Below are 14588 nucleotides of genomic sequence, written 5' to 3' on the forward strand. Positions count from 1 at the left end.
TATTCAGGTACTACACTGTTCTTGGAACACAGGCAGTATTGCTTCACATCATGACCTCAACTCTGCCACACAGCCCAGCCTCATACCCATGTCCTGTCTCCTGGGCAGCCATTAGGCAAGGCAAAGCAGGCAGAAAGGACTATGTTGTAGCCCAGATTATAAGATAGGAGTCCATTACCTTTGTACTTTCAACTGTGGTTGTTAGCTAGAACAAACTGCTCAATAGCATAAGGTGAAGTGGGCACTGCCCACCCACAACTCGGTCTACTTAAGCTTCAAGTTTGCAATGATGACTGCTTAGGGTGACATTACGAGGACAGAGTTGGGATTCAGTCCTGGAAGATAACTTTAAGTCTTTGTTTTCCATGATTGATCCACAGAAAGGAATAGGTCCAGGTAGGGGTCAGGCCAGCTGGGGATGTGGGCACTTTGGCCCTGTGAAATGCACATGGTCCAGGAAGCAGTCAGTGAAGGCAGGAAGAGCTAGAGTGGGCACTGCTTCTGGCCTCACAGTCCAGCCTCCCTCAAAGAAGGTCCTGATGCCTCTTTATTTTGTAGGGTACGTTGCTCCCAAGAAGGGTTGTGCTGCTGTACCCAGCAGGGATTAGCAGTACACCTGGAGCAGGGGTGCCCCTGAGGAGTCTGTGTCAGTGCCCTGGAAGGCCGAGTCATGGCTGGCTGGGTACCCTGGTGGGAGGAGGAAACAGGCTGAGAGAGGGCAAAGAGTTCATCCAGGGCCCACTGCCAGGGAGAAGCCTGATGAGAGGGAACAGAGCAGGGCTTGAGCCTGGTCAAGTCACTCAGCTTGGGTGACTTTTTTTTTTTTTAATTTTAAACATCTGAATCCTAGCCTCCTTCTCCCAGGGGGTTGTTGTGAAGGCCCAGAAGACAGTAGAACCACACAGGGTGCCTTTGTAACAGAAGGCTGAAGACTGGAATTCGGATTGGGTCCCTTCTAGCCCATTTTTTCCGGGCACCTCCTATTTGAAGCCAGTTTATAAGACTGGGATGAGTTTATGGCTGCTCAGCCCCCTTGTCCCTTTCTGACCTTATCCTCCCCATCCCAAAAAGTAGCTGGGAAAGGGGCATGTGAGGGGCCCCTAGGATAGTCCCCCACCCTCTGCATTCCTTGTGGGATCAGGACCACACCTGGGGTTCCATATGGCCTCAGCTTCCGGGCGATGGCATCTGCTGTTGTCTCCTGGGAGATCTGCACTGTCAGTTCTAGGAAGGGAACATAAGGGAGCAGTGATCATTTCACATTCTTTTATCCCCACCCCCTAATTCGGTTTGCTGCCTAATGAGGGGTCACTCATCCCTGGGTAGGGCTAGAGGAATAATGCTTAAAAACAAGGACACAGATAAACTGCATGTGTGCATGTCAGTTGCTGTGGTAGATGGGCAGGTGGGTCTTTTGGTTAGGCCAGGCTATGTTAGAGGTTCAAGTTCATATGGGCCCCAGGCTAGGTCTGGAAGCTACTCAGGCAAGTAGTAATGGAGGAGCCTATTAGGTCAAATTGTTGACTGGGTGGGTCATTGCACTTCTGGGACAGAGCAATGACCAGAGAGCTTGCAGGGTCTGCATGCTCCTCTCAGCCTTTCTCAGATCTCACTGGGAAGGGCCAGAGTGGGAGCTGGGGAGTGGAATGCACGGGAGAAAGGAAGACCCACAATGGCCCAAGACCCCAGTCCAGCCCCTCCTTTGGCCAGAGCCTTCCCTACTCTGACTCTCTGGTCCCACCTACCATCCTGGCTGAGACCTGAGCCCACCATAGTCTCATGGCCACTGTCAGGGGCAGCAGCTGGGGCTGCAGCCCGGGTGGAGCGCCCCTCTGAGGTCTGTGGGCGGGCGCGGCTCTTTCGGGTACTAATGCGAATAATGCCGCGCACCAGGCGGCCCTCGGCGTCCTGCTCGTCCAGATGGTAGTCCTGCGTGATGCTGCTGATCAGGTCCGAGATCTTACTGGTCTTCTCCAGGAACACCGTGTCCGACGTGCATTTGGCCAGCTCGTCGATCTGGTGTACGCTGAACAGCTCGGTCAACTTCTTGAATATGAGCACGTCGATTTCCCGGCTCGACATAGAGCCGCTGCCCATCTCCGGCAGGTCCAGGTCCGACTCGTGGAAAGAGTAGTACTCCTCTGAGCCTCGGGGACTGCTGGCAAGGGTGCTCGGCAGGCTGTGCCGTGTGGGAGGGGGCTGGGCCAGTGGCTCCTTGCAGCAGGAGTCCGAGTCCGGAGCTGGGGAGGTGGTGCTGCGGTAGGGGTACACAGGGACGCCTTTGAGCTTGACATCAGGGTAGCTGAAGCTGCTGCCCACAGCAGACTTGAGCCGCTGGCCATCCCGGCGGCTAGGGGGTGGGCGGTCGGGGCTGGGGGGTACTCCATTGTGCTCCTTGGCCCAGCTGGCCTCAGCAGCCTCCTCAGTGGAGTCCCCGGCAGACAAGCAGGGGCTGCAGCCCCGCACACAGGCCCCGCAGCGCTGGAGGCAATCCCGGCAGCGGCGGAAGCAGAAAGCAGCCCGACACCAGTCCCACCCCCAGGGACGCCAGAGCAGGCAGCAGGCTGGGGGCTCGGTGGCTGGCTCTGCAGAGCCCGAGATGAAGGTAATGCTCTCTGGCCCATGGTGGCCAGGGTCCTTGGGGTCTGGCCTCCGGGTGCGGCGGCCTGGTGGGTGCTGCGGTGTTTCATTATACGCCTCCAAGCATAGCTCTGTTGGCTGCTCCCAGGGTCCCAAGCGAGGTGGCCCAGATGATGGGCGGGGCTGTCCTGGCCGGGGCATGGCTCACTGCATGGTCTCCTGCAGCCAGGTACCTGCCTGGAGAAGCCAGGAAGAAGTCAGGACTGGAGGACAGGGACAAGCTCCGGTCGTCCTAAAGAGAATAGACTTCTGACTTCTGAGAGGCCAAGCGTGCCCATTAACCATCTGTTTGTGCTCTTCTCTCCCCAAAGAGAAACTTTTTTGGTCTGACCCAAATTTCAAAAATCTCCTGGGACTTCACACCCACCGAATGACTACTTAAACTAAACAAACAACGGGGCTGGGGTTGTGGCTCAGTGGTAGAGTGCTCCAGTAGCATGCATGAGGTACTGGGTTCGATCCTCAGAACCACATACATGTAAAATAAAGATATTGTGTCCACCTAAAACTAAGAAATAAAATAAATATTAAAAAAATAAACTAAACAAACAACAAAAACCCAGAAAACAAGTGTTAGCAGGATGTAGAACAGAGCCCTGTGTGTTGCTGGTGAGAGCAAAAATGGCCAAGTACTGTAGGAAACAGTATGGAGTTCCTTAAAAATTTAAACATAAGGGCTAAGGACATAGGTCAGTGATAGAGCATTCAATCCAGCATTCATGGGTTTCATCCCTGGCACTGAAAAAAATATTATTTTATAAAACAATTACCATATATATCAGCAGTTCCAGTTTCGGGCATACTCAAAAAACTTGAAAATGGTCTTGAATATCTATTTGTAAATAATGCTCCCAACAGCATTACTCACAGTAGCCATGAAGTAAAAACAACCCAAAATGTTCCATCAATGAATGAATGGCTAAAGAAAATGTGGTCTATGCAGACAATGAAATATTATATGGCTTTAAAAAGGAATGAAATTTGGGCTGGGATTGTGGTAGAGCACTTGCCTAACATATGTGAGGCACAGGGTTTGATTCTCAACACCACATAAAATAAATAAATAAAATGAAGATATTGTCTATCTACAGCTAAATTTTTTTTTTAAAAAAAGGAATGAAATTCTGATAATACTACAAAATGCTTAACCCTTGTAGACATTATACTAAGTGATGTAAGCCAGAAAGCAAAGAATAAATATTGTATTGCACTACTTAAATATATCAAATAGTTGGGGACAGTGGTGCATACCTATATCCCAGCTACTCAAGAGGCTGAGGCAAGAGGATCACAAACTCCATGCCAGCCTCAGTAACTTAGCAAGACCCTGTCTCAAAATAATTACAGTTTGGTGGTAGAGCATCCCTAAATTCAATTCCTAGTACTGCAAAAATAAATAAATTAATTAATATCCAGAATAACTAAATTCATAGAGACAGAAAGTATAATGGTGGTTGCTAGGAGCTGGGGCAGAGGGAATGGGGAATTAGGGTTGAATAGGTAGACTTTCATCCGGGGACGATGAAATTCTGGAGATGGATGGTGGTGATAGTTGTGTAAGAATGTGATTGTACTTAATATCATAGAACTGTAAGCTTAAAAGTATTTTAAAAAGCTGGGCACAGTGGCGCATACCTGTAATCCCAGTGGCTCAAGAGGCTGAGGCAGAAAGATCATGAGTTCAAAGCCAGCTCACAAATGTAGTGAGGTGCTAGGTAACTCAGTGAGACTCTGTCTCTAAATAAAATATAAAAAGGGCTGGGGAAGTGGCTCAGGGGTTAAGTGTCCCCGCGTTCAATCCCTGGTACAAAAAAAAAAAAAAGTGGTTAAAAAATATTAAAATGGTAATTTTAATGTATATTTTACCACAAAACAAAAAGATTTCTCAGGATCTCACTTTATGAGAAATGGACTCCTTGGTTCTTTCCTACTCTTGGGAAGCGTGGCACAGAGCTGCTGAAGGACTCAAGAAATGCCTTTCTATCCACTTGCTATGAAACCTGATCACTAGCACCTTCCCTTCCTTCTTTTTGTCCTTCATATCAGACATGGGAAAGTAATAGGTCCCCTGTCTAACTCAGCTGCTCTCCTAAACAATATTTAACACCAAGAAGTTTTGCTTCCTCTGATTAGAGAAAACTGAGACACAAACTACATCTTCATTCTCTTTCTGACTTGGTTGCTAGGAGGCTCAGAGCTAAGACTTTATTCACTTATAAATACTGAGCCTGGCTCTGTCAGGCACTGTAGAAGATTAATGAACTATAGACCCTGTACTTGGTGATTCACACATGCATTTGTAGAAAAACAGATTTTTTTTAATAAATAATTTTTTTAAGAGAGAGAGAGATATTTAATATTTATTTTTTAGTTTTTCGGTGGACACAACATCTTTGTTTGTATGTGGTGCTGAGGCATGAGGGCCACACGCATGCCAGGCGAGCATGCTACCGCTTGAGCCACATCCCCAGCCCGAAAAACAGATTCTTAAAAGCCTGTAAGGTAGAAGATGTAAGATATAATGAGGCATTATGGGAATAAATAGTTACCTGAGGAAGAATAGGCAGTGGTGTATTTGGAAAGTCTTTTTTTGTAGGGGCTGGGGATCAAATCTAGGGACTCTCTATCACTGAGCTATATGCCCAGCCTTTTCATTTTTTATTTTGGGACAAGGTCTCACTAAGTTGCTGAGGATGGCCTTGAACTTGTGATCCTCCTGCTTTGGCCTCATGAGCCTCTGGGATTACAGGCTTATGCCTCTGTGCCTGGCTTTGGGAGGGTTTTTGATCACATATAAGGATTTGCTGGGCACTAACTGTCCTTAGCCTATATTTTCTGAGATACTATTCTTTATCTTTTTGCCCCTGATTTAATGACACTGGGGTCCTAAAACCTGGTGAAGTATGAGGAAGAAAGGACTGAGCACCAAGATATCTTTTTTCTAGTTCCATTCTGGCCCTTATAGGTGGTGTGCCATCAGCAAAACAATGCCATCTCCCTGAACAGGCCCACCATCTTCTCTAACCATTAAGGACCTTTAAGGCTACCTCCTTCCCTACTACTTGCAGCCAATGAAAACTTTGAAGAAAAAAAAAAACACCGCAAATTAGAGAAATCTGGCAGACACCACTTTAATCAAATGATCAAAGTTAATATAACTAATAATGTGATGAAATGACATCAGGTGCCTCCTGATCCTATGCACTAAGAAGGACCCACCACTACAAAGCACACCCGATGAAATGATTATCCTGAATGTGATCATGAGGACACGTAAGACTAGCCCAGTTTGGGAGACATGATAACATATGCTGTGTGATCCTGGATAGAACTGGGGAAAAGGAGGAAAATTTGGAAAACTAGCTAATGTGGATAATTATTGAAATTAGAAAACAGACTAGCTAATATGGATAATTATTTATTAGTAATATGCCAATATTAAATTTTCTGAATTTGATTGCTATAATTATTTAAGATACTGTTCTTATTCTTATGCAATATACACTAAAGCACTTAGGGGTTTAGATGAACCTCGGCAACCTAATCTCAAATGGTTCAAACCAACCAACAAAAACCTAGAGCTAGAGGGAGGAATGTTGGACAGTGGAGGGGTGAGGAGGATACAGGAGTTTTTTTTATTCCTGCAACTCTTCCACTCCACAGGTCACACAGCACTCCTCCTGCATGGACCTGGAGAACCCCTAGTCAGATGGAAACCCCTCCCCACAGCCTTCACCTGGGCTCTGAGGGCTGGGTCAGCCTTGTGCCATCTGTTTTATTTTTTTTTTATTTTATTTTTTATTTTTTTAGAGAGAGAGAGAGAGAGAATTTTTTAATATTTATTTTTTAGTTATTGGCGGACACAACATCTTTGTTTTTTTGTATGTGGTGCTGAGGATCGAACCCAGGTCGCACGCATTCCAGACGAGCGCGCTACAGCTTGAGCCACATCCCCAGCCCAGTGCCATCTGTTTTAAGATGAGCCTCTCTCTCCAAGAACCAGGACCCAGAAGGGCAAGAACTGTGTGGGCTCCCTTTCTGTTTCAGCGTGTGGAGCAAGGTCAGGTTCAGAAGGTATTTCAGGAAACAGACACATTTTATAGGACAACAGGGTAGAATTAGGACCACTGGGTAGAAGAAAAAGGCCATAGGCTGACCAGAAAGTCCCAAGAGGACTTTCACAACAATCCAGAGGAGAGGGTATGTGAAATCTCATCTCTGAAATTGTAATAAGTGACTTTAAATTCAGGGGCACCTGATTAAAAATCTTTGCCATGGTTTGAGCAATGTGGGGTTGGGCACAGACTTATTTATTCTTTTTTTTTTTTTTTTTTTTTTTTAACCAGGGATTGAACCCAGGTGCTTAACCACTGAACCACATCCCCAGCCCTATTTTGTATTTTATTTAGAGACAGGGTCTCACTGAGTTGCTCAGTGACTCGCCATTGCCAAGGCAGGGTTTGACCTCACAATCCACCTGCCTCAGCTTCCAGAGTTGCTGGGATTACAGGCATGCAACACCATGCTTAACCCATTCACTGAATTTACAAATATTTACTGAAGGCCTACTACATGCCAGACATCGTTCTAAATTCTGTGAATACAGTGATGAAACAGACAAAACTCCCTGCCTTGAGAGTTTAGAGAAAGTGATTATTGATGGCTTACATTGTTCTAACTGCTTTGTCTGTAATAAACCAATTAATTCTGACCACTCTCTTTATGGTATTATATACAGAAGCACAGAAAGGTTAAATAAGTTGTCCATAGCCACACTTTTATTTGTACCCAATTGGCCTGGCCCCAGACTCTCATCCACTTCCATCCCAGTTCTCAAAAGAGGGCTCTTGACAACCATCCCAGCCCATTTGTTACTTGTAAGGAAAGAGGCAGTCAAAGCTACCAGCTCTGTGGACAGCCTGTGTCCCAGGAGGCCCACATGGGGACCCCTGAGTATTCTAGGCTCAGGCCTTCATCTGGAGTGTGGGATGATCTACACTGTTCAACCATACTGAGCTCTGAATTTGTAAGAGCATCAGGGCTGGATCACCGTCTCCTTCCCCACCTCCAAACCTTTAGGACTTGCTACTGTTGATTAAATTAATCCAACATATTTATTGTTGGGCCCAGCACTATATTAAATGCTGAGGATATAGCAGTGAATGTTCAGGAACAGGCTCTAGCCCAAGAGGACTTTCACAATTGCCCTGTACTATACCCCCACTTTACAGATCCGAAACCTGAAGCTGAGAGAGGTGAAGTGCCTTGTCACAAGACACCAAGCTGAAAAAGGATGAAGCAGTATTTATGCTATGTTCTGCCAGGCTCTGGAACCCATGCATTTTGCTCTGTGCCATGCACCTCTAGAGGGGTGGGATGATGTGGGGACCAAGACCTGGGGTCAGTGCCTGGCTTCTGTTTCTCCTCCTGAAGTCAGTCTATTTCTTGCAGGGTATATCTTCCCCTCCATGCTGCTACCGCCCCAATCTTAGGAACACTCTCCTGGTTTAGTGAGTGAGGGAGGCCTCTATTTTGGCTGGGGGCAAGACTCTTTGGCCTCAGGTTCCTCATCTTTTAAATAAGGAAAGAGAGTACCTTCGTGGTCTTCCTATGAAGAGTCAATGAAACACAGTGTACAGGGGTTTAGCAGAGTGCCTGGCATCTGAGAGGAGCTCAGTCACTGAGCCCTCCAAGGTACCACAGAGATGATCCCTAGCTCGGCCCACTTCCCTCTAATGTTTCACCTTTCCGCCATAGTCCCCACGAACGGATGCACTTCAGTCCTGGACCCTCCTCCCAGGGACCCCAGGGCAGTCCGGCCGCAGCAACCTCTGTCCCACCCCTGTGCCCAGCCAAGCCCAACACCCGGCGGGAGGAGCAGCCCCGCTCACCAAACAGCCATCGGCTCGGGCGGCGGGCATCCATGCACCTTCAGTGTCCCGCCGCAAAGGAGCAGCCCAAGACTCCCTGTCCGTGGGCGCCTGGTCCTGGGTCAAGGGGAGCCAGACCCTGCGCTGCCCGGGACGGGCGCAGCCTCTTGCCAGCACTGCCCTCGGGGCGAGCGCCATCCCTGCAGCTGCACGGCCTCCGCCCGCGGGCAGACGCAGCCGCTCCCGGGTCCTGACACCGGTCCTCGGAGTGAGCTCGGCCCTCGCCCCGACGCCGTTCCCACCCTCGGGCGAGCGCGGCTCCCGCACCCAGTCCCCAGCCCTCGGGCGCGCACGGCCCCCTCGCCCCACTCTGCCTGCCCAGCCCCAACGCCCGCTCAGGCCGCTCCCGGGCCCGGCCCGCGCACCCCGGAAGTGGGAGGGCAGCCCCCGGGGGTCGGAACCTGGGACCCTCCCCCGTTCTGGCGCAGCCTCGAGGGGCTCCCCCCCTGGCGCCGCCCCAGTTCGCGCCCCCTCGGGCCCGCGCGGGGCTTACCTGTCCCGCCAGGTGAGCGGCCTCCGGCTCAGCGCTTCCCCCGCCCCCTTCGCCGCTCACCTGGGGCGCAGGTGAGCGTCTCGCGGGAGCGCTCCACGGGCCGCCGCTGGGGACACACTTCCTGCCTCCGCGAAGTGCTGCCGCCGCGCACCTGGGCTGAAGCCCCGCCCCGGGGCGCTGGGCGGGCACCTGGGCTGGGCCCCGGCGCTCAGCCGGACGGCCTAGCCCGGAGAGTGAGGCCCCGCGGGGGCGGCGGGCGAGTGCAGGCCCCGGGCTCTCCTCCTGTCAATGGGCGGGCGTCCCTGCAGCCTCCCAGCGCCCTTAAGGCTCCAGGTCTAAGGCATGTCTGGGGAGCCTTCCCGGAGCCTGCCTGTTTTCTGTAATGTGGAACAGTTCTCTGAACTTCCCTGCCACGGTACTCAGCAGGTTGTTTTCTTGTCTTCTTTCTCCTCTTTTTAGCCTCTGACCTTAAGGACCGGTCTGGTCTTCTCCTATATTCCTGATGTCCCTCACAGGGCCTGGCACATTCTATGTTTTCAGCAAATACTCTCCACTGAAAATGGCTTGACGCCGATTTCCTTAGGCAGAACCGGGGACCTGAGTTCTTTGCCCAGTAGTCAGTTCACCCTCTCATCTGTTTCGGGAAATCTACAGGTGAAGCTCTGCTCCAGAGCTGCCCAAGTAGGATGGAGAGAGCGTCAGGCTATGCAGCTCTGAGAGGTATCTTCTGGATCAACAGAGGAAGCCAAAACGGGTTATGATCACTGCCTTCCAAGAGTAGTAAGGGGGTCCTGCAGGAGGCAAACACTATTGGGTGGCAAGAAGTCAGAATTCACCCTACCCTGATTTCCTGCTACCCTTAATAACAATAGGGCCAATAAACAAATGACTTAGGGAGCTTTTCCAGGATCTAAGCTAAACTCCCAGCTTGCATGGTATTAATCCTTCCACTTATCTGTGGAGTCAGATATTATCAGTCTCATTTTACTGATGTGGAAACTGAGGCTTAGAGAGGGGAAATTATTTGCTCAGGCAGTTGGCACAAACTATTTGACTTTTGAACAAGGCACTTTCCTTCTCTTGTCAAAAAGGAGAAAGAATGGTACCTCTCCCCACCTGGGAGGAATAAAAAATGGATGAACAGTGAGATAAAAGATATGAAAAAGTTCATTGGCTAAGTTAGACATAGGCGTGCAGTTTCCAGCAAAGCCTTAACAGCAACCCTTCCAACACATCTCACACACGTTCCCTCCTTGGGCAAGAGGCACATTGTATTCTCATTTGGAGCTGAGAAAATGGGTCTAATCAACTCACAGTGCACATCTGTGTACTGTAAGACCCAGCAAGTCTATTTCTAAGGCACAGCCAAAAAAATCTCTTGCAATCAGATACTAGGAGGAAATGTGGAAAAGAATGTTAATAAAAACATTGTTCATAGATGGAAGCGGTGGCGGTGGTGCAGGTCTGTAATCCCAGCGGCTTGGGAGGCAGAGACAGGAGGTTTGGCAGTTCAAAGTCAGCCTCAGCAACTGTGAGGCATTAAGCAGCTCAAGTGAGACCCTGTCTCTAAATAAAATACAAAATAGGGCTGAAGATCTGGCTCAGTGGCTGAGTACCCCTGAGTTGAATCCCCTGTACCCGCCCCCCAAAAAAGAAAAGAAACATTGTCCATGGTAGTCCCACATGGAAAACACACAATACTGCTAATGGGAGATAAATGTGGAAAAAAATCAAGCAAAGCAATAATTATACAGCAGTAGAAAATAAATGAAAAACAGCAATTTGGATGGATTGGGTTAATATAATACGGAGTGGAAAAAGGAGAGTCCCGGAGATTGCATACAGAATGGGATTGTTTTCATGCAGTTCAAAAATACCTAGAACTGCTGTGTGTAGGCATGATTAGGTTGAATCATGAAATTGCTGTTATTTGACATAAAAAAGTGACATTCATATAGTTCAGTCTAATTTATATGTAAAAAAAAAAAAAACTATTAAAACAAGAGCCAGGGTGGACTGGGGTTGTGGCTCAGTGGTAGAGCACTTGCCTAGCACGTGCCAGGCCCTGGGTTCGATCCTCAGCACCACATAAAAATAAATAAATAAAATAAAGACATTGTGTCCAACTACAACTAAAAAGTAAATATTAAAAAAAAAAAGAGCAAGGGGATGAGGAACCAGAAGATTGAGAATAATTATTACTTAGGTGTAGAGAGGAATAGAGACGAAATACAGGAAATCTAAAGGCAGACTTCATTGTTAATAATGGTCTGGGTCTTGAGTAGGATGGTAGATTAAGGGCTTTTGTTTTATAATGAAAGAAAACAGAAATTTGTGCTCTAGTGCTAAATAATTAAGGGTGCTGTTGCTTGCAAAGTTCTTAAGGTATGCAAACTTGTGAGAATCTCATTTAGGTTTTTTTCCCTATTCATTTATTTATTCATTTTTTTTCTTTTTTTTTTTTTTAAAGAGAGAGTGAGACAGGAGAGAGAGAGAGAGAGAGAATTTTTAATATTTATTTTTTAGTTCTCTGCGGACACAACATCTTTGTTGGTATGTGGTGCTGAGGATCGAACCCGGGCCGCACGCATGCCAGGCAAGTGCGCTACCACTTGAGCCACATCCCCAGCCCCCATTTTTTTTCTTTTTCTTTAAAAATCAAGGTATTGGCCAGGGGGTATAGCTGGGTGGTAGAGCATCTGTCAAATGAGCACCATGCCAAAAAAAAAAAAATTAAGTCATAATTTGCACAGCAGAATTCACCCTTTTTAGTGTACAGTTCTATGAGTTTTGAAAATTGCATACAATTGCAATCAAGATATATTAAGACAAGTGTGGTGGCGCACGCCTGTGATCCCAGTAGCTCAGGAGGCTGAGGCAGGAGGATCCCCAGTTCAAAGCCATCCTCAGCAACTTAGTGAGGCCCTAAGCAAGACCCTGTCTCTAAATAAAATATAAAAATCTGTGGCTCAGTGGCTAAGTGCCCCTGGGTTCAATCCCCAGTACCCCCCAAAAAATATAAATCAGTTCCATCTCCCCCCAAAATTTCCTCATACCCCTTTACAATCAGTCCCTCCTCTCAAACCCAGTCCTTGGTAACCACTAATCTTTTCTTCTGTATCCATAGTTGGTTTTTCTAGAACTTATAAAAATGCACAGTTGTACTACAAAATTCCAATTCAGTGGTCCTTAAAATGCTGTAGATTAGGATTATGACTGAAAAAAAAGATTATTACTGAAGCAGCTCAGATCTACTTTATTTACCTAGAAAGAAAAATCAGGACGGAAGAAAGGAAGGGAGGGAAGGTGGAAAAGAGAAGGGAAGGGGAGAATTTCTTTTCTGAACCACTGGCTACCTCTGTGGCATGTGAGGGAACCTTGCTTTAGGGCTCCAGCCCTGCCTCATACCAGTTATGTGGCCTTGGGCAAGCCATTCCCTTCTCTTCATAAAAATAGGGATAATATTTCCCCTATGGGTTATGTGGAGTATTATGCAATAGGCAAATAGCTTCTTCTTCTTTTTTTTTTTTTTTTTTGTACTGGGGAATTGACCCCAGAGTACTTTACCACTGAATTACATCCCCAATCCTTTTCAAGACAGAGTCTTGCTAAGCTTCTTAGTACCTCACAAAGTTGCCCAGGCTGGCCTTGAATTTGCCATCCTTCTGTCTCAGCTCCACAATCTCTGGGATTACAGGCATGAGCCACTGCACCCAGCTTGGTTAGCTATTATTCCTGATCACGGTCACACTGAAACTACCTCCCATCTTTTTCCTGTCCCTTTTGAGTGTGGGACACTCAAAAATATTGGGCCCTGTTCCAAGGGCCCTTCCCCTTGTCAAAATACATGTTAAAAAATGGTAAAACCCAGCAATATTCCAGACACATATCCAAAAGAACTAAAAGCAGGGACCCAAAGAGATGTATGTCAGTACTGCAGCATTATTCATAATAGCCAAAAGGTGGAAAAGCCCAAGTGTCCATTAATAGGTGGATGGATTAAAAAAAAAATGGCATATATGTACAGTGGAATATTATTCAGCCATAAAAAGGAATGAAGGTCTGATGTATGCTATTCTATGAATGAACTTTGAAGACATTATGCTTAGTGAAATAAGCCAGACACAAAGCCAAATGTTGCATGATTTCACTTATCTGAAATATTGTGAATAGTTGATTCACAGACACAGAAAGATTAGAGGTTATCAGAGGCTGGAGCAAGGGGGGAATGGGAAGTTATTGCCTAATAGGTTCAGAGTTCTGTTTGGGGTGATGAAAAGGTTTTTGAAATAGAGGTGATGATTGCACAACATTTTGAGTATAATTCATGCTGCTGAATTTATACTTAAAAATGGCTTTTTTTTTTAAAGAGAGAGTGAGAGAGGAGAGGGAGAGAATTTTTAATATTTTATTTTTATTTTTTTAGTTGGCGGACACAAAATCTTTGTTTGTATGTGGTGCTGAGGATCGAACCCGGGCCACACGCATGCCAGGCGAGCGCACTACCTCTTGAGCCACATCCCCAGCCCTTAAAAATGGCTTAAATGGCAAACTTTGTTTTATATAAATACCATAATTTTATTTTATTTTATTTTTATTTTTTATTTTTAGAGAGAGAATTTTTTAATATTTATTTTCTAGTTTTTGGCGGACACAACATCTTTGTATGTGGTGCTGAGGATCGAACACGGGCTGCAGGCATGCCAGGCGAGCGCGGTACTTCTTGAGCCACATCCCCAGCCCAATACCATAATTTTAAAAACCAAGGCTGGCATGGTGATCAGTCCCTCCTCTTAACCCCAGTCCTCAATGACCCACGCCAAATCCTGGCTACTCAGGAGGCTGAAACTGGAGGATCACAAGTTCAAGGCCAGCCTGGGCAACTTAGCAAAACCTTGTCTAAAAACAAAAAAAGAAAAAAATGTTGGGGGCGTTTCTCACAGGCAGAGTACTTGTCTGGTGTGCACAAGGCCCTGAGTTTGATCCCCAGTGCCCACACAGATAAAAACTCAAGTCATATATACAATTTTTACTTGTCAATTAAAACAAACAAACAAACAACAACAACAACAACAAAACACCACACTCTTTGAAACTACAACTGGGTGTCTCATTGATCCAGCATTCTGCATGACAAAGGAAAGAGAGGTCTCCTAGGATGGATGAATTTTCCAGATTAATAATCCACCTTTTATTTGATCCTTACAACAATGAGGAGGGCTATCACTTTACAGGGGAGGGGGGGGAGAATGGCAGCCCTTCAAGGTCACGCTGTTTACCCAAGGCTGTGCTCTGGGTGGGTCATGGAGCTGGATGGGAACCCTGTCTCTATCCAGTGCTCCTTACTCCAAGCCCTTCAAGCTGTGCTTGGACCTCTTTCTAAACAGATGAGAAGGTTGCCTTTTTTTTACCCTCCTCTGTGATACTGTAGGCCCCCTGCATGCTACACCCTCTGGGCCACTGAACCACTCCCAACCCAGAGGCCTCCCTTTGTAACCAGAGCTTCCTTGTTGGCCTTGACCTGG

At 47.1% G+C, this 14588-nt stretch overlaps 1 protein-coding gene across 1 annotated transcript; it reads right to left on the reverse strand.

Annotated features, from left to right (window-relative positions):
* Nucleotides 1-604: 604 nt before the first annotated feature.
* On the reverse strand, nucleotides 605-9095 carry Kdf1 (keratinocyte differentiation factor 1). Its single transcript, XM_026391773.2, has 4 exons — nucleotides 9064-9095; nucleotides 1746-2813; nucleotides 1150-1224; nucleotides 605-687 (listed from the first exon to the last, which is right to left on the reverse strand). The coding sequence occupies exons 2-4, from the start codon at nucleotides 2779-2781 to the stop codon at nucleotides 605-607; spliced, it is 1194 nt and encodes a 397-aa protein (XP_026247558.2). The 5' UTR covers nucleotides 2782-2813; nucleotides 9064-9095.
* Nucleotides 9096-14588: the final 5493 nt, after the last annotated feature.

The sequence above is a fragment of the Urocitellus parryii genome, chromosome 11 (genome assembly GCF_045843805.1).
Source record: "Urocitellus parryii isolate mUroPar1 chromosome 11, mUroPar1.hap1, whole genome shotgun sequence".
Classification (NCBI taxonomy): Eukaryota; Metazoa; Chordata; class Mammalia; order Rodentia; family Sciuridae; genus Urocitellus; species Urocitellus parryii.

Coding starts and splice junctions, on each gene's coding strand:
- Kdf1 (XM_026391773.2), bottom strand. CDS start 2,781: ATGCCCCGGCCAGGACAGCCCCGCCCATCATCTGGGCCACCTCGCTTG. Junction 1,225..1,745: donor CTCAGGTCTCAGCCAGGATG/GTAGGTGGGACC, acceptor TTCCCTTCCTAG/AACTGACAGTGCAGATCTCC. Junction 688..1,149: donor GAGGCCATATGGAACCCCAG/GTGTGGTCCTGA, acceptor TCCTCCCACCAG/GGTACCCAGCCAGCCATGAC.